At 42.5% G+C, this 19,698-nt stretch overlaps 1 protein-coding gene across 1 annotated transcript in view; it reads left to right on the top strand.

Annotated features, from left to right (window-relative positions):
• The window catches only part of Gata6 (GATA binding protein 6), a 31,759-nt gene that overhangs the window by 2,411 nt on the left and 9,650 nt on the right, over positions 1-19,698 (top strand). Inside the window, exons 3-7 of the mRNA XM_013014820.1 lie at positions 6-254; positions 4,442-4,608; positions 8,105-8,230; positions 9,198-9,285; positions 9,379-9,479. Coding sequence (XP_012870274.1) covers positions 6-254; positions 4,442-4,608; positions 8,105-8,230; positions 9,198-9,285; positions 9,379-9,479 — 731 coding nt within the window. The remainder of the gene's footprint in view (positions 1-5; positions 255-4,441; positions 4,609-8,104; positions 8,231-9,197; positions 9,286-9,378; positions 9,480-19,698) is intronic.

Genomic DNA, 19,698 nt, shown 5'->3' with positions numbered 1-19,698 from the left:
CGGCGGCGCGGGCAGCGGCGGCAGCCTAGCGGCCATGAGCGGCCGGGAGCACCAGTACAGCTCGCTGTCGGCGGCGCGGCCGCTGAACGGGACGTACCATCATCACCATCACCACCACTCGAGTCCTTACTCGCCTTACATGGGTGCGCCTCTGACGCCGGCCTGGCCCACAGGACCCTTCGAAACCCCGGTGCTGCACAGCCTCCAGAGCCGCGCCGGAGCCCCGCTCCCGGTGCCTCGGGGTCCCAGCGCAGGTAAGAGTCGCGCCGCAGGGTGGAGATGCGGGCCTGAAGGTGTAGGGTGGTGCAGGGGGCTGTGGAATAGCCGATCACCTGCGGGCGACGTTCTCTGGCTTTCCATGATGGATTTGGGGGGGGGTGTTAGTGGCAAGATGGCTAGGGGCTGATGGCATTGATGTGATGGTCTCGTGCGAACTGTCTCAGGTTACTCTCCAGACCAGAGAGCAAATGCGCATTTAGTTCTCAATGCCTTAGAGAAGTGAGTTTGGGGGGGGGTGGGAGTGGGTGGGTGCGGGACTTGATGAACATTGACTCGGGAGGGCAACTGGGAAAAGGTGAGGTTGCTGTCAGGGGCCTGAGCTCAACCACTGGCCCAGGTACGGAGGAGTAGAAAAGTGAGATTGCTCTTGGCTAAGTTTGGAGCACGTGATCCAGCCTCTTCTACCCCCCTCCCCCCCCCAGGTGCGCTCACGTGCACTCACGAGCTCACCCAGTTTCACTCTCCAGGCATGAGTGGTGTGTTGTCTTGGAGGTACAGGACAGTCTGAGACGTAGGGATCCAGTTGTCTCTCCTCAAGGGAGAAATGGAAAGGAAAGATGAAAGAAAGGCATTTAGATTTGCAAGTTGAGTGAACCTAGCCCCAAGGACAGCTGGCGATGGCGGGCTTTGGGCTTGGCATCAGCTAGCAGAGGTCATCTCGTGGCCGGGTCTGGGAGTTGTGCACATTAGGCGCCCTCCCTGGTTTAGCCCAGTTTCCATACTTTCATTCTGGTGTCCGCTGGGAAGACAAAATGGTCAAGTATTAGAAAAAAAAAAACACCTCATTTTGGAAAGTGCTTGGTTGTGCTGTGAGGGGAGGATGTGCTTCAGAATTGAGTGCATTCACAGGTTTCTCCCCCCTCTTGATAGTTCACCCATTAGGCAGCTTTTCCTAAGGAAAAACAAAATTTTTGGTGTTTTGAGGGATTGAAAGAGACCCCAGATTCACAGAAATGGCTGAGAAAGAAGGGAGACACTGATTGGTCCTACTGGGTTTTCTGGTATCCTAATACAGGATACTAGATCCTACTGATCTCGATGCTGGTACTAATCTAGATATCATTTAGAGACAATGAGTCCATTAGGTTAGACGAGTTAAGTGTAATGTGTTGAGGAAAGCACTGGAAATCCCAGTGGCCCCAAAGTGAGGAAAGTGATTTAACACAGGGAGAAGGCCACTGACTGGAGAATGCGTCCTTACTTCACTTCTTCAGAGGTCTCTAAGCCTTGCCACTCTGATTTCCTTCCATCTGAGCCCTCTCTGGGGTGTATCTTCATCTTCTTGCCTGAGGCAAGGAGAGGAGACCCAACTGCGGCTAAACGCAGTTAGGGCAGGGTGAGACTTTCTTATTACTTAGGGACCTTTCTTATTACTTAGGATTCTCCAGGCTGGGAGAGAGACTAGGAATCTTAAGCAGAGAAGTAGTTGGTGTGTGACTTTATCAGTTTGGGGGTCCTGTGGGAAATGTCAAAAGGCTATGTTGTGTGTGTAGGATGTAGCTTGCTTGACTTTGAAATTCCTAGCCCATAGGTTTGAAGCTTGTCTCAGGATGGTAAGCTAGTACAAAGATAGAATCAAGTCTACAAATGATCATAGAAAGTCTTAGAGGAATACTTAAGGAGAGGATGAGGGCAGGTCGAAGTTGGTTTTTGCTTTAAATGTATTAATTTAAATGTATTGATTTTTATTCATAATTTTTATTTATTAGTAAATTGATAAAAATAAATTTATTTTTTGGCTCATTATTTTCACCATCTGAGCGTGACACGCACAAGTTGTAGAGTCGAAGTTAACAAAAAGTAGGGCATGTGGTGAAGGGACAAATTTTGCATAGCCAGTTCAGAAATCATAATGACAAACCAGTATTTGGGGTAAGAGCTCAAGGGACTCATAAACAGGAGTTGTACTGACAGCTTCTAGCTACATCTGTTTTCATTGTCCTTTAATTTTTTTTGTTTATAAAAGGGATGCACAGTCCATTTCTTTTTGGACAATGTCACCCCCTTCCCTCATTCTCTATAATATTTTTTTAGCAAACATTTTTTGGAGGCAAATTAATTGGTATGAGCAAACACAGGAACTGAATCTCAAATGCAGTGCTTTATTAACCTCTTCATTAAGGCTTCTGGAAGCGAATTTTCTGACCCTGTCCTTGACTGCTGGTGGATGGGGTGGGGTGGGCTAGCCCTGAAAAAGTCCTGGTCTTCATAGCCCCTCATTCTCTGGCCCTATGCCCACCTAAGCATGCTCCATTCGATGGCCTTCTAGGACCCCTGGATGGAACTTGTCACTCCCCAGAGACACCCAATTAACCACTTAGAACAGTAGATGTGTGCAGCCATCACCATCAAATTTAGTCATTTTTATAAAACACTTTAGTCATTTTTCATTTGAGTTAGATTTGGTGCTGCTTGACAAGCATGCTGAGAGATTGAAAAAGAGTAAGAAATTTTATTTTGTAAAAACAAGGTTTCCTAGATTTTATTCATTCACTGTGGATTTAAATTTTGCCTTTGGGGGTTTCAAACGTCTATGGAGTTTCTGTGTGGGGCATTCACTCATTCTCCCTGGAGCCTGGCTTTATTTGTCGGCCAGCGGTTGAGGAGGCTCTGGAGGCCAGGCACAGGGCAGGGATTTCCAGGGAATGCCCCACTCCCTGAGCACAGGGGCTCGGATAGGTAACATTTTAAAAGTCAACAACAAAGACAAATACCTTGTTTAACTTCAATGTCCTTGAAGTCCTGTGCAGTTTACCGTGGTCAATAGTAGGTTTTAGGGCAGAGAAGAATAAATCTTTTGTCAAGTGTTATAAGTTGCATTATCCCCATGACAACTTTAAACCCAGCCTGGGTAGGATGCTAGTTTCTTTTAAAACAATAAATAAATAGATAAATAAATAAAATAATCCCCTCAGGGACTAGGAAGCACACGTTCTTTTAGCTGAGAGACTTTCTAGGGAACTAAAGCATTTTAATGCTGATTGTATTTAAATCTCTTCACCGAGCTATTGATGGTAGACACAAACTATTAACAGCGGGGGAATTGGAAACAGTAGAAAGGTTTAGGTCACACTTAATGTACAAATAAAGCCTAAGGTGTGATGTTTATTTACTTTAAAATATGGCTCTTAAGTATTTAAGAAAGCTAAATTAGAATATTTAGATACTCTAACAGAAGAGCACTGAACAGACATTCCCCGCTCCCCAAGTCTGGTTAATAAGTACTTATATCATTTGAGAGAATATATTTATTTTATATTTAACCTTGAGGGGAAATAATTGTTGTAAGGCTTACTCTTAGTTTTTTTTTTAATGAGCAGAGTACTTGTGAATTTCCAAAAACCAAATAATTAGAAAGGTGTCAGCTAAATACACCTAAAGTCAAAGAATAAATTAGAATTTTTGTATCAAAAGTTGAAGATGGCTTTATTTTTAGACAGATCTTGGTAATTTCATTTATCTGTAAAACATCGACATTTGGTCAGGAAAGGTTGCAGATTAGAAATCGGAATATTTTTTAGTGTTCCATCCTCGCAGCGTGCAAACAAAATCTGTTTAAACTGTTAAGCGGGGTTTTTTTTTCCCTTAAGAAAAATAATACGATTTTTCTCTTTCTCCTTGCTAGTTAAGTGTCCACAGAACCGTAATTTTAGTTTATCAGTTGTCTGGGGGGGTGGTGGTGGTGTTTGTTGTATTAGAAAGTTGCATAAGAAGAAGGAAAGAAACTTCTCTAAAACGACGTGATAAGAGTTTGTAACAGGGCGTCGTGTGTGTCCGGGGGGGGGGGACTTCTGTGGGTGGCAGCGGGGGTCGGTAGTCAGTGTTAATAATACCCTGCGCCTTGTGCGGCTTTGGCAAGTGGTAGGTGGTAATTAGGGTGGAAGGCCCGGGGACGGAGCTGACCTTCCCAGAGCGCACCTGAGACTCCGAGGGGCTCTCCAGCCCTGCCCCCGGCTCTCCAGGACGTGCCACCGGGGTATCCAGGGGGTGCAGGGGTGTGAGGCAAATGGTGGGCAGATCCAGTGGGGAGGAGCGCCGTCCGGGGGGCCAGGGCAAGGACCCCCGGGGACTCAGCTGCAGCCCTGCCTGCGGGAGGTTCCGGGATCCATTCCTGTTTCCGCATCCCGGCCTCACCCTGTCTGCCGCCCCTTTGCCAACACAGACCTGCTGGACGACCTGCCCGAGAGCCGCGAATGCGTGAACTGCGGCTCCATCCAGACGCCGCTGTGGCGGCGGGACGGCACCGGCCACTACCTGTGCAACGCCTGCGGGCTCTACAGCAAGATGAACGGCCTCAGCCGGCCCCTCATCAAGCCGCAGAAGCGCGTGGTAAGTGTGCTCGCCGTCCGCGGGGCACAGGTGCGGGCACGGCCAAGCCCCGCAAGGTCCCAGCCACGGAGCACCGAGACGGCATGGCCGGCCACAGCCGCTGCGCGTCTCCCCAAACTGGACGCACACGCACGGGTCTTCTGCAGGGACCCAAAAGGAAGGAGTTAGGCGTAGCGGCTGTTCAAGTGCCAGATCTCTTACTTTCTGTACCTTTAGATGTGTTTTGGCCTGTGCACTGAAATCATTCCGGAAGGATGCACAAGCTCTTAGGAACGAAGGAAGCAGGCTCATTCGGAAATCTCCATTGGCTAATGGAATATTGTGGGTGCGCCCCCCTCTTGCCTCTCCCCCCACAGCCTCGCCCGGGCTCCCTTTTGCTCCTTCGTCTTTCTCTCTCTGGATGGACTTCTCCATCCCTTATTTATCCTCAGAGAGAAACAAGGTTTTAGCCCCCAAACGCCAGTGTCTTTTGAGTCTGGTGAAAATGAATGTGTTTTAACCTCGATTGTTTTGAAATCTGTTGAGTTCAGAGAACCACAGATCTTGAGAAAAATGTGGAGTCTGTATGGTTTCACATCAAGGACATTGACCCATTCCAAACACATTTTGCCATGGTTTTTAAATAGGGAAGTTGTGATTTTCTTTAGGGACTATTGTGCGCAATCATTGCAAGATGGGGTATCTGCCACTGTAGGGACCCCCGCACTCTTAGGCTAACATTTGTTTAGTCAAAATACTCATACTCTACATACCTTTTAATGCAAAAGGTTTTTCCAGTTAGATGCCAGACATCTTAAGTATTCAAGTAATTTATTTGTTTCACTCCAATTAGCAGAACAAATGCAGCACACATAATTAAGTAGATTAAAGTGAAATAATTGCATCACAATGTAAGTCTGACACCTTAAAGAGAAGCAATTCGTTTTATGGTTGTTTTGTTTTTAATGCATTTAAAACAAGGAGAGGCTGAGATTAACTTAATGGGTGTTTGTGCCTTAAACTTGTTAGACTCTCCCACAGCTTTGATTGAATTTTCTTTAAAAGATATTCTTACCCAACGGTGTGTGACTCCCTGTGGTTTTCGTTATTCTTTTTCTTTCTTTGAGACCCAGCCTGGTTTAGTAGCTGCCTCAGGTTGGCCTTGAACTCTTGAATATTTCTTTACTTGGGAAAGGGCAGCAGGGATGCTCACCACGACCAACTGTTTCTCATTATTCTTATATGTATCATATTAAAAAAGAGTAGTTAGAAAATATATATCCCAAGGGAGTTTCTTGTTTTCATGAAGCAGACAATGCTTGAACAATGGAATTATTATTTTTGAAAGGCATTTGGAGTGGAGTGCTGAGATTTGAAAGGTAACATTTTTCCTCCCTACGGAGCAAAAATGTAGTGTAATGGTAGCAGTTTGGGTTCTTGTTGAATTATAAGTAAGGTTTACTCACATTTATATTTAGATCCTGCACTTATTTTGTGCATTTACCAGTGAAAATAATCCTTAGTATCAAGAAAGCCCCCCCCCCCACATTTCTGAATCCATTAGTTCTGTTTGTGTGGCAGGTGTCTTGGCTGTAACCAAGGTCAGCCAGTGTGCTTTGTAAATGAGTTATAAATTGTACCCATAGTAGGGTGTGTCACTAACAATTAGTTCTCCTTGTGGGCTTCTTATTTATGGTTTTGATGGATCTGGCTTAGTTTTCAGAAACAATATTGAACTGGAGTTTGTTTAGCCAGCAGTACAGAACCAATTTGGACTTGCAATCCATTGCAAAATAAGAGCTTTATGGTGTAACTTGAATTCCTTGTCAGTGAGGAATATAACTGAGATCACTTGTTGCAGGCAACTTTTATAACCCGTTCACCTTCATTTCACATGTTTATGAGCACTGGCTTCACTTATGATCCGAAGTTGACAGTCATAAAGTTCTTTGTTATATTGGCAACTTCTGATAACAAGTTTGCTTCACATTGGCTTCAAATTCCACTGGAAACTGTCATAAATGTCCCGTTTATAAAACGAATCTGACTGTCTCTCCTAGACTGGTTTAATATTAATGGAGACAAAGTAGTGCTTGCCTACAAAATTAATATCTTTTAGCCACAGAAAAGGGGAGGGAAAGGGAAAGCCTTGATCAAGTGTAAAATTTTGTTAATTCTTTAAGGAGTCTTTTTAGCAAAGCAGTTCCTTAAACAGTTCACCTATTAGCCAAGCATATTCATTTCTAACATATTATAAGCAGTTGAGTGCTACGTTACTTAGTACCCAACTTCTCAGAAATGCTGTGTTAACATCTAAAGAATGATGCTGGGTGTGAACTGTAAATGCAAAACTCAAATTGCACCATTTAGATTTTCATCAAATCATTTGGAAATCTCTGTCCTGATCATCAAATAGCCAATGTATGCCCTGTTTATATTTTTCTCCATTTTTAATCATTTCATTTCTTAAATATCTCTGCATTTTATAACTTAAAATTTGCTTTGACCTCTGATTTTTCCTAATAGTTTTGTTTTTAACTGGTCATGAAAATATTTTTAAGTAAAAAATAAATTTAAATTTAAAAAGAAATGTTATGCCATTTTGAGGAAGAAATTACTGTCTTAAAAGTTCAGGTGCAATGATTTAAAGGATATGTTATGGGTATAAAAGGAAGACAGAAATGAAATATTATCGAACAAAGTAACCTGTCTCCAGAATTCCAGCTAATCATTGGTATGGAGAAAAGTTGATATATCATACTGACAGGGCAAATAAAATAATCAGTATTGCTGTTGTATGAGGCCGTGTTAGCTAGTGTAGAAGACATTTGCTTGTATTCTTTGTAAAAGGGATAACTCCACGCAGCAGACACTCGGAATGATAGTTGTGGACCATCTTTCTGGAAGTTTGTGCTCTTTTGTTGCTGCTCATTTTCACAAGCCCTTAAGGTTTCTGGGTTATTTTTCCCACATATATCTGAGAAAAAGACTTGGTTATTTATCTGCAGTTTTCAGGTGGAGGGAGAGCGTCTGAAGTCACGTGCCACATTGATGTGTGACTATCTCATGACTCCTTCATGTCAGCGAACAGGGGAACAGATTAGAGAGATGCTTATGTTGCTGTTGTGTTCTTACTTCTGCTATGTTTCAGGATGTAACTATGTGTCCAGATTTTAGGAAATCTTAAAATTTTCCCTAAAAATGTAAGGGCAGTAACTGCGAATCTAAAGAAACAAGCATGTTGCCTCTAGAGCGTTCTGTGTTCTACAGTAACAGGCTAGAGATGTAAATCAAATGTGTGGGATTTAGAATGTGATGAGGTCCCCCAGAAGTTTCTGGGCCCAGGAAAATCAGCCTAATTAGACTTCAGATGTTTTTCTCAAGGGACGTTCTATTCATAAGAAGTCAGCAATGTGTTTTGTTGAGGGTGGGGACATGATCTCTTAGCATGTATGTGTGTAGCATATAAAAATCACCAAAACCTGCATAACAATCATTTACTTACGGATTTTCCTAGCCTTCATCACGGCGGCTTGGATTGTCTTGTGCCAACTGTCATACCACGACCACCACCTTGTGGCGCAGAAATGCCGAGGGTGAACCCGTGTGCAACGCTTGTGGACTGTACATGAAACTCCACGGGGTGCGTCTCTTACTCTCCTCATGAATGTTCTACTCATGAATGTAACATGTTTAGGATCCGGCTGGTACAATTTTTGTTATAAAATCAACCAGCAAATGCCCAGCATATGGAAGTGAAGAACTAGAAGATGGTATATTATTTTATTCAATCGAAGATGTTCTTCATATACAAAATGGTTATGAATCAGTAATAAACACAACTGTTGACTGGGGAAACTATCATAAATGCCCTGTTAACAGACTGTTAAAACACATTTCAGTTTCAGAAGTGTGGAAATGAGTACCTTGCAATTGATAACATAGTAATACTCATTTAAAAAAAAACAGTTTAAAGACAAACTAGAAAATGTACTTAACTACTATAGATCTTAAAAGTTTTTTTTGAAAACTGGTTTATTCCTACAAAGGAGACATTGGATAGTTTTAATTAAAAAATTCTGTGCCTCATTATGAAAGATTGCACAAAATATTATCAACATCTAAATCTTATGAGAAGAGGGTGCTCTAGGAAGAATACATCTCTTTGGACTAAAGATATTCATCCAGCAACAATCAACCACCCAGTAAATATTTATTTCAAACAGTGAGCCTTAAGTGAAAAAAAATTCTCTTTGGGGAAATCATTCCATTTTGAAGGAATCTCTACATTAGATGGGAAAATGTATATATGTATATGTATATACACTCTTTGTATATGTGAATCTATTAAGTATATATAGAAATTGGCCTAAAATTTATGTCCAGTTCTTTTGTTTATTTGAGGCAGACCTTACTTAACCTTATTTCTAAGTGCAGGGTGCATGAGACTCAAAATCTTCCTGGTTCAATGTTGGGATTAGATGTGTGTGCCACCACTCCAAGCTCCAGGTTGTTCTAAATGAGGAGTTTCAGTATCAGTGTCTTTGGTTTAGCTTTTTTTTTTTTGTATAGTATTTAATAAACTTAAGTCCTTTGTGAACATTTTGTAGGTGCCTCGACCACTTGCTATGAAAAAAGAGGGAATTCAAACCAGAAAACGAAAACCTAAAAACATAAATAAGTCCAAGGCTTGCTCTGGTAATAATAAAAAGCCATTTGATTGTAAAAAATTTTTGCCAACTTCAACAGTAGATACACATATATTTACATGACTCATTTTGAAATTTGCAGGTAATAGCAATAATCCTGTCCCTATGACTCCAACTTCCACCTCTTCTAACTCAGATGACTGCAGCAAAAATACTTCTCCAACACAACCAACAGCCTCAGGGGTGAGTGCCAAAGCCAAATGGACTCTGTTCTAACTCTAGTGGGTTGCTTTCTAGGAATTATCTTAAATTTTATCTTATCTGGCAGAACAATAATCTAGTTGTGACCCAAGAATAGTTTTTAGAGGAAATTACATTTAAACCTCAACCTAATGACAAATTTAAGTACATTACCAACCTCTTGATTAAGAGCACTCCGATTTTTGTGGTTAAATTAACCCCAGGAAAGAAGTTTTGAAGAGCTTTAGATTCTGTGTGTGTGTGTGTGTGTGTGTGTGTGTGTGTGTGTGTGTGTGTGTGTGTAAGGGGTGGGGGGGGAGAGAACCAGAGCTGATGTATTGATGTATATGCATTTCTAATGAGGCTCAGGAAATCTTCCAGGTTACCTGGCTAGGCAGATTTCCCCAGGCCACACTGAAGCTGCTTTGCTTATGCATTGCTTATTGTAGCAACTCCTTTTTCTAATCGCTTCTGGTCTATTCTGCATTCACTCAGATGAACACTTTCTGGGCAACCTTGCACCACTATTATACCCAGGCTTCTTTCTGTCACATGGCAAGTTTGAGGGTCATGTATATTGCCTCAGGAAATGCCAAGTCTTTGTGAGGATCGCATAGTTTCTGTAAAGCTGTGACTGAAACCTTATCTTTTTTTTCAGTTTATTTTTTTTAACAGTTTAACATTATTATTATTATCTTTAAGTAGTTGTACAAAGAAACCTTTTCTTTAGTTAAGAAACATTCCTTAATGTTTACCAAATTCACCTGGAATGCTCTTAAAAGGAAAAAAATAATCTATATTTGTGCTGGTCCTGGGGCTCAAACTCAGGGTCTGAGTGCTATCTGTGAGCTTTTGTGATCTAGGCTAACACTCTCACTTGAGCCACAGCTCCACTTCTGGGTTTTTGGTGATTAATTGGAGATGAGAGTCTTACAGACCATTTTCTGCCTGGGCTGGCTATGAACTGTAATCCTCAGATTTCAACCTCCTGAGTAGCTAAGATTACTACATTTTTGTGGTTAGTTTTTACATTGCCAGCGAAGGAATCCCGGGCTGTTCTGTCATTGAGCAGTGCCCCCACCCCTCAGCCAAGACTGTGACATGTTTTCCAGTCCTACTTAGGTTTATGCTAAGACTAGTTTAGGACCGGCTGGTGGCTCCCACCTGTAATCCTAGCTGCTCAGGAGGCTAAGATCTGAGGATAACGGTTCAAAGCCAGCTCGGGCAGGAAAAGTCCATGAGACTCTGATCTCCAGTAAACCACCAGAAAAATGGAAGTGGCACTGTGGCTTAAGTGGTAAAGTGCTAGCCTTGAGCTGAAGAGCACACGGACAATGCCCAGACTCACAATTCAAGCCCCGTGATGGACCAAAAAAAAAAAAAAAAAAAGACTAGGTTTAGGACCAAACACTGGTATTTCAGTCCCTGTTTACTTAGTAATTGTATGTCACATTTTGTTTTGTCTTTGGAATTGCTGGAGGTTACTACAGATTCCAAGGTCCCTCCCTGGATTCCAGAGTCCATCTCTGGGTGTGGAGTATGGAAATTTGTGTTTATGAGAAGGGCCCTTGGTGAGGTTGAAATGCTGCCCGAGGCGTGAGGAACTACAGAACTGGATGTACACAATCAAATTAAATATTCCAGGCAAAATATTTAAGCCGGTTAAAATCATTGGATATATCTCTTCCTCCAAATTCTTTGGAGCATTTTTTTAAAAAAAACATGAAATAGTGGTTGATTCAATTGGAGAAGGGGAAAAAAATTTTGGTTATAGTTGTAACAAAGGTTGTATGTTAAAGAATGTTTCTAGCGTTATAAAGGTGGTGCTTTAAACATTGAGGGTTGCCTGTAACTTTAAGGATATAAGGTGGAAAATAAAACATAGTACTTGGAAAATGAAAATGTCAAAGTAGTTTGATCAAGTTATTCTGTCCTAAGGCCTCACAAAGCCATTCTGTAGGGAATTGAAGCCAAAACCATGTTAGGCTTTTCAATGCATTGAGGGAGAGGCTTGGCTTTCCAGCTTTTGTCTTCACGGCTGGCTCCTAGCTCCAAGTCATTGTTGTGGGCATGTATGTAGCTTCAGTGTGGCAAGAGCCTGATTTGAGATAAATGCAGAAAAATGGGATATTTATCCAACCAACTTTTTTTGAGGTCTGGGTGCTTTTGGGAAGATGGAGTCAGATTTGCTTTTGTGGTTCCAAAATGGGATCTTGCTAAATCAGTCCATTGCCCTTCAGGCAAAAGGAGGATGGAAAGGCATTCAAAGGGCTAGACCTTGGTGTTCATGCCTGTAATCCTAGCTTCTTTGGAGGCTAAGATCCAACCACTCTGGTTTGAAGCCATCCCTGAAAGTCCTTGAGACTTTACCTTGAATTAATCACCCAAAAGCCTGAAGTGGCACTGAGGCTTAAGTGGTAGAGCACAAATCTTGAGCCAGTTAAGTGAGGCCCTGAGTTCAAAGCAGCCCCAGTATTGACACAGGGCTGTATAAGACACTGACAGGGCTGGGAATATGGCTTAGTGGTAGAATGCTTGCCTAGCATGCATGAAGCCCTGGGTTCAATTCCTCATTCCACATGTACAGAAATCGCTGGTATGTGTGTGGCTTAAGTGGTAGAGTGCTAGCTTTGAGTACAGAGAAGCTCAGGGACAGTGCCCAGGTCCTGAGTTCAAGCCACAGGATTGGCACCAAAAGAAAAGAAAAGGACAGGAACAAAAACAACTCAACTAGCATCCAAAGGGTCTAGGAAGGGACCTGGCTGTCTGAGGTTGGCCCTGGGCTTGTTGGTGGCCTGGCTGTCACCTCCAATAGAGGAAGCTTGCATGCCAGTCTAGTGCCCTTCAGAGGACAATCCAGACCTCTCCCCCAGTGTAGAGACCAGGGTGTGAGAAGCAATAAGGGATTTTCAAGTTGGTGTTGTTTGACAAGTTTCCCACAGGTCTTTGACTACAAGCTTTCCAAGCTCTGCTGCCTCTCTTAGCCCAGGCAGCCTCATGTGCCATCTGAAGCCTCTGGTAGCTAGTGTAAGCTTCAGCCAGGGGGCAGCTCCTGGCTGAGATTTTTTAGCCTGAGACTTCTCACTCAGCGCACAGGCTGGCACCACAACTGGACTCACAGGCTTTCTCTTGATGTGGCCATAGGCTGTTACCTAGCCTGGCTATTGCTGCGGGGAACCAGGCCTTCCCTGGCAGAAACTCATCTGCTGGCTGTTTTGGATACTTGGCCCCCCACTTTAAGAATTGTGGTTTCTCTAGGTTGTTACTAAGGAGTGCCCGAGTGTACCTTTTGGCCCCTTAGCAGTTTCCAGTACTTTCTCTGGGTGGGCTGAGTCTTTTTCCTGCATGGCCAGTGTGACAGCTGAGTAGCTCTGAAGTGGATCCTGGAGGGTCATCTGTGAGCAGCTGGCAGAAGTGATTTTAAAAGGTGCCTGTGTTGACAAAGGTGTGTCATTTTCCCATTTTGGTCAGTGTGTAATGTTGGCAGGCAGTTGGCTTTGATGGCCAACTGAACGAGTCAGAACCCCAGCTGTTTAAAGAGCTGTATGTCATGCACAAGGCTGTCTCTGACTTAGGTTTAAGCTAAGCTAACAGATTCCTCCCCCTTCTGAATTCTACTGCCTTTGTGAGGGAGGTGGTGGAAATGAGCAGTGTAGGGAGCCTCCGGTGTAATGGGACAATAGAGGATGGAGAATGAGGTCATTGTTCTCAAAATCCACATAGAGCCTCCTATTTTTTGTTTTTGCACTAGGGCTGGAGATGGAACTCAGGCTCCTGTCCCTTGGCATTTTTTTCCTCTCTCAAGGCTGGCATCTACCACTTGCCTCACACCTCTACTTTTTGCTGGTTGATTGGCTTCAAATTGTATCCTCAAATCTTAGCCTCCTGACTGTCTTGGTATTACAGGAGCGAGCCTAGCTTACTGTTCACTTTAAATTAGTCTTACTTTGAGAAATCAGTTGCAGGAGATCACCAGTGCTTCTTACATGAGGGCTGCTCACATGGATTCCTGGGTTCTCTTGACCCAGCAAAGGGACTCCAAGATGTAGGATCCTCACCTACTAGGTGGTTATTCTGGTTGCACGTTGACCTTGGGCCTGGGCTTCAGGGTTCAGCACCTAGAAGGAGCAGAGATATGGGCAGGATCCCTAAATATAGCTTGGTTTTAGAGAATCCAAAGATAATTTTTACCCTTGTCTGAAACTTCATTTCTTTGACTTAATTTTTGTGTCTTTGTTTTATGTCCTTGATGCTAACTTGTGCTTTAATGAGAATTCTGTCTGGGAATGAAGACATGCCTTCTGAGAGTCATTTAGTGGCTGGTGGGGGGTGGGGGCTGGCTTATGACTCAGTTTCCCCTTGTCATCTGTGCAGGTTGGATGTGCGGGGAGGGCAATCTTTTCCTGCTTACTATTAATTAGGAAGACTCCCTGCCATCCAGCCTCATTACAATCTGTTTTATTCTCATATTTATTAAGAAATTCGTTAAAGGTGAGCTTGATAGGTGATTAATTTCTACAAGTACCTTTACTGGCGAAGGTTTTCTCATGCGTAAATTTACTGGAAAATGTGTAATTTAAGTGACTTGAACTATAGCCCAGATTTTCTCTGGAATTTACTCTCTGAAGAGTTGTGAGAATATTAAAATCTTCTGAGTTACATTAATTAATTTACATTTTAGAGGGCCTTTTGATATTATTATGGGAAAATGTAGTAACATGTCTTATTTCATCAAATTCTAAAATGAGATTTAAGACGCAGCTCTCTGGTTCCAATTATGACCTAAAATTCTTAAACTTGGGCTGGGAAGATGGCTCAGTGGTAGAGTGCTTGCCTTGGCATTCATGAAGCCCTGGGTTTGATTCCTCAGCATCACATAAGCAGAAAAAGCAGGAAGTATTGCTGTGACTCAAGTTGGTAGAGCGATAACCTTGAGCTGAAGAGCTGAGGGACAGCGCCCAGGCCCAGAGTTCAGGCCCCACGACCAAAAAAAAAACCCCAACCAACCAACAAAAAACCTCTTAAACTGGGTGCTCTTAAACCTCCTAAATTCTATAGCTCAAGCTTGAAATTTTATAAATTAAAAACAATTTTTTCTTAATGCCCTTTGGGATGGAAAGGATTTCTTTGGGGGGATGAAGTTTTTAATAGGGATGAGATGAATACCTGAGGAGAAGAAATCACTGAACACATTTTGCCTGCCTTAAACTAGTTTCTGTAAATAATCAGTTTAGTACTGAAGTCAGTATTCAAATGGCAAAAACACCGAAGCATGTCATTAGTGAAGTAAAAGAGATGACAAATGTCTGTCCAGACCTTGCTTTGCTGCTTGCTTAGAGGCCCTGCTGCATGGGTGGTGCCTCTTCCAGAGGAGGAAATCGAGGCCTCACACCTGGAAGGAGGCAGAGGGGGTGGGCCTTGATCTTAGATTTTACGGCTGGTAAATAAAGTATTGTAGGGGTCAAGGGGTGGGGATAGGGAAAGGGCTTCATGGAATATAGGAAATCTGAAATCGGTGGGTTGATTTTTGTAGGGGGATTCAGGAAAGTGTAGAAACATTCGGGAATGGAGGGGAGCTGTTCTGGGGAGGTCAGTTTGACTGGAGTGCTTGAGGTAAGAAGCCAAAAAGGCAGGAATTGGGCTGCTGAATAAAAAAGATGGAAAGTGGATATTTGAAAACGTTTAGTTTGACTGCTCTGAACAGTCAAACAAAAGGTTAGACTTCAGTGACAAATTATTTTTTTGCCTGTATGTTGAGTCCAACAATTAATATTCTTGAATTGTGTGTGTGTGTGTGTGTGTGTGTGTGTGTGTGTGTGTGTGTGTGTGTGATAGTACTAGAGTTAGGGCTTATGAATGAGCTTTCACTCAAAACTGGTGCGCTACTACTTGAGCAACAGCTCCACTTCCATTTTTTTTTTTTGCTTCTGTTTGGGCTGACTTCAATCTATGATCCTTATCCCAGTCTCCTGAGTAGTAAGAACTGCAGGTATGAGCTACTTAGCAGCTGGCTGGGTCTTTTGTTTTATGTTTTTTTTTTAAATATTGGTTTTAGGGCTTCTCCATTGCTAGTTCACTCACAGCTAGTATACTATCAGTTGAGCCCTGCCTCCAGTTCCCAAAGTATTTTATAATTGATGCAAACAGCTAACATGAGTCTTGAAAAATGGACATCAGGAGTGAGGATCAAGGAGCTATAACCACAGACTCTGACCCTATGTTGAGTGATGTGGGCTGCATATAGTATCTATCTCTGTCTCAGGCAGGATGGGTGAGGTATGAGGCTGGTGTAAGTGATTGGAAGTAAGTTTTCTCAAGTGTGTGATTCTTGTTGGTGATACATGACTTCCACAGAGAGATTTAATCTGACTCCCTCATTGGCTGAATCTGTGCCTTGGTGGGTGGATCTTAGCCACTCTTCTATCAGTTTATTGCTGTTAAAAAGGTATTTCTTTTCTATGTTTCATTTTGGGATGCTCTGTGCCCTGACTATTGCAGAATCCTAAGTTGCCACTAAGGGCCTGTGTTCAGTAGCAGCCATTTGGGAACTGATACTTGCTAGGATCAGCTGCAGTACAATTTATGAGGCTGTCTGAAGAAAGCTTAGGAGCTTAGGCAGGTCAATACTTAAAATTGTTTGTGTCGATTTTGTTTCATGAGTGGACCTTTGCAGCCTGTGGTAGAAATTTGGGGAATGTTTTCTAGCTCACTATTCATTTCATATTTGTGGGGAAAAGACTTTTTTTGGTCTGTTGTGGGCCTTGAATTCAGGGCCTGGGTGCTGTCCTTGAGCTTTTTTGCTCAAGGCTAGCACTCTACCACTTGGAGCCACAGTACTACTTCTGGGTTTTGAGAGGTTAAATCGGAGATAAGAATCTCATAGTGACTTTTCTGCTTGGGTTGAGATACTCAGATCTAAGCCTCCCGAGTAGCTAGGATTACAGGTGTGACACATCACCACCCCGCGGAAAATACTTTTTATTAGCATACTGTCTTTCTCCACGTTTTGTCATATGGCTGGTCCTGCTAAAGGAAGTGAAAAGTATGAAGGACTTAAGAGTGGTAATGTAAGTAGCAGAAATCACCCCATGCCCTATCAGAAAAGTAAATGCCATAGTGTGTTATCTGCCTCAGGACTAGAGCTGTGGTTGTTTACCAGGGAAACTTTTTTTGTTTTTGACAGCCTTGGGGCTTGAACTCAGGGCCTGGATGATGTCCCTGAGCTCTCTTGCTAAAGGCTAGCGCTGAATCAGTTCAGCCACAGATTCACTGATTCACTTCCTGTTTTTTAGAGGTTAATTAGAGATCAGAATCTCATAGATTTTCCTGCCTGGTCAAACCTTGATCCTCAGATTTCAGCTTTTTGAGTTACCAGGATTACAGGCCTGGGCCACGAGCCCCAGTTTTATTTTTATTGTTAATATAAAGGTGATGTGGGCTAGGAATGTGGCTTAGAGGTAGAGTGCTTGCCTAGCATGCATGAAGCCCTGGGTTGTATTCCTCAGTACCACATAAACAGAAAAAGCCAGAAGTGGCACTGTGACAAATGGTAGAGTGCTAGTCTTGAGCACTGTGACAGTGCCCAGGCCTTGAGGTCAAGCCCAGGACTGGCCAAAAATAAAAAGAAAAGGTGATGTACAGAGAGATTATACTTAATATAAGTCAGGTAATAAGTACATTTCTTTTTGGACAGCTTCACTCCTTTCCGCACTATTTCCAAGTATACCCCCACAGTGTGTGTGTGTGTGTGTGTGTGTAATGATAGGTGCCTCAGTTTTTCCATGTATGTGTTTGTATAATTTTGTAATGCTAGGATGGGTTGTGTGAATATTCATGGCCCTCTCACTTGCCATTTAGCACTACATTGTGCACAAAAACTGTCACTACAGCTTTTAGAAAACTTTTGCTGGTGGTTTTACAACCTTTGCCAGTGTGTTTTCTTTCATAGGTTCTTTGGGAGGTGGGGAGAAAAGCATTCTGCAAACTAGTCTGTAGTCCATAGTCTGATAGCGGGGATCTGAGAATGTTGGTCCCCTTTTAGAGGTATGCTGAGACACCCTCCACCCAACTCTTCATTTGATATTCTACAAGAGCCTTCACATATAAACACTCATGGATGAGTCTTGGGTTTTATTCTTTATTTTCTCATATAAGGTAGTGGACAGAGTGAGGAGGAGAAAAATCTAGTTTCCATGAAGTACTTTTTATGCCTGTACTTTTTATGCCTCTTTATCCCAAACAGGGTACAGAAAGTGAGGAATTGATCCCATATCAGGTATCAAATTAATAGGAGGGCTTTGAATGGACCCAGTTCTGGCAGATGCATGCAGTCAATGTTACCACTGCATCATACTACATTAATTTCTTTAAGATCTGTAGAGATAAAGGGCATCACTTCTGCCAAAAAACAGTAGTACCAACTTTCTTCCATGTTATATTTGGCTTGCTCCTATAATTCTAACTGCTCTGGAGGTTGAGGTCTGAGGATCGTGGTTTGAAGCTAGCCAGAGCAGGGAAGTCCAGGAAACTTTCACTTCCAATTAACTAGAAAAAAATGAAAAGTAAAGGTGAGGCCCAAGTTGTAGAGCACCTCTTGAGCCAAAAAAGAGCATGGAACCCTGAATTCAAGTCTCAGCACTGGCATACACACACACATTATATTTAGAAATAAAATGTATTATGGTACTAAAAATATATGGCAGGTGGATAATATTAGGTAGAAAGAAAAATAATTTTCTCCTTGTTCTGGGCAAAGTGGCATCAACTTCATGGTGCTCATCTTATATCAACCAGGGGCAAAACAATCCCATGTTTAGCCCAGCATGGCTTTTGATCTGTGCCTTTGCCTGGTTCATGCCTTGGACACACATGTAAAAAAATAATTTTATTATTCATAAAAGTAGTAAAAGTATTATAGTACAGATTATAAAAATTTACTTTAATGCAGTTATATGAAATAAAGTTCTTTGAAAAGTATCAAATAGGATGTTACAGTACTAAAATCCTTATAATGGTGTGAGTGCTAAGTTGTGTAAAATTGTTTTAGAATGTTGCCTACAATTAAATTTTGTGAAGTCATTACTTAACTGGCAAGTGCCCATTGCCTGCCCCCCCTTCCCTGGCCCCAGGGTTTATAATCCAAACCCCTCTTTTCCAAAAGAATAATAAGAGTTAAATAATCATTAATTTCCCAGAGGGGGCTGTAAGAGGGTTGTGGTTAGATCTTATTATTACCTCATTTGTAACCAGGATCCAGAGCGATGGCATAAGGTCACAGAAAGAGCCCGAGTTGAAGTGGGGACTGGAACCGACATCTCCTGGCTCTCCGTGGAAGGCTGCTCCCCCTCCCCGGGAGCTGACCAATCATCGCTGTTATTAATATCCTCGCCACACACTCCAAGCCATGAGCATAAATATTTTGTTGGCATTTTATCTTCAGGCTCGCTGTGTGCCAGGCTCCCTTTCTCTCTTCCTTCACAGCCCCTTCTAATAACTCACGTTCTTGTCTGACCACATGGACCTTCGCGTGAAAGTCATGTGTCGCCCTGGCAGGGAATGTTACATACAGCAGCCTGAGTTCACATACTTTCATTTTGATCTGCTAAGGCCTTTTCTAGGCTTTCTTATTTCAGTGTGTGTGTGTTAGAGAGACAGATGGGGAGGTGGTAAAGCAAAGTAAGAATACATTGTAGCAGATGCATAACTAATGGCTTTATATGTATATTAGGAAACACTAAAACTGTATTGCTCTTTAAGTAGTTTGGGTGGGCTAATAGGGCTATAGTTTATTTGTTTTTTGTTTTGTTTTGTGTGTTTTAGTCTGGTACTAGGGCTTGAATTCAGGGTGTGAGCACTGTCCCTGATCTTCTTTTGCCCAAGGTTAGCACTCTACCCAGCTCCACTTTTGCCATTTTGGTAGTTCATTAAAAATAAGAATATCATGGGCTTTTCTATCTGGGCTGGCTTTGTTTGAACCTCGATCCTCAGATCTCAGTCTCCTGAGTAGCTAGAATTACAAGCATGAGCCACCGATGCTGGCTAGAACTATGGTTTATTTAATAAGTGACTGATTGTTTCTTAGTACTCTGAAAGCCAGAGTACCAGGTAAACAAGGGCAGGCAGAAGTTGTTTGCCTTTTCATATGGCCTTAAACTTAGGACACAGCTTTTCTTTGCAAATTACAGAACCATTGAAGTTTTTTTTTTAATCCCTTACCCCCACT

Source organism: Dipodomys ordii, unplaced genomic scaffold, assembly GCF_000151885.1.
Source record: "Dipodomys ordii isolate 6190 unplaced genomic scaffold, Dord_2.0 Scaffold25, whole genome shotgun sequence".
In the NCBI taxonomy this organism is placed as follows: Eukaryota; Metazoa; Chordata; class Mammalia; order Rodentia; family Heteromyidae; genus Dipodomys; species Dipodomys ordii.
Note: the sequence above shows the minus strand (reverse complement) of the source record. Positions and strands in the feature narration are given on the sequence as shown.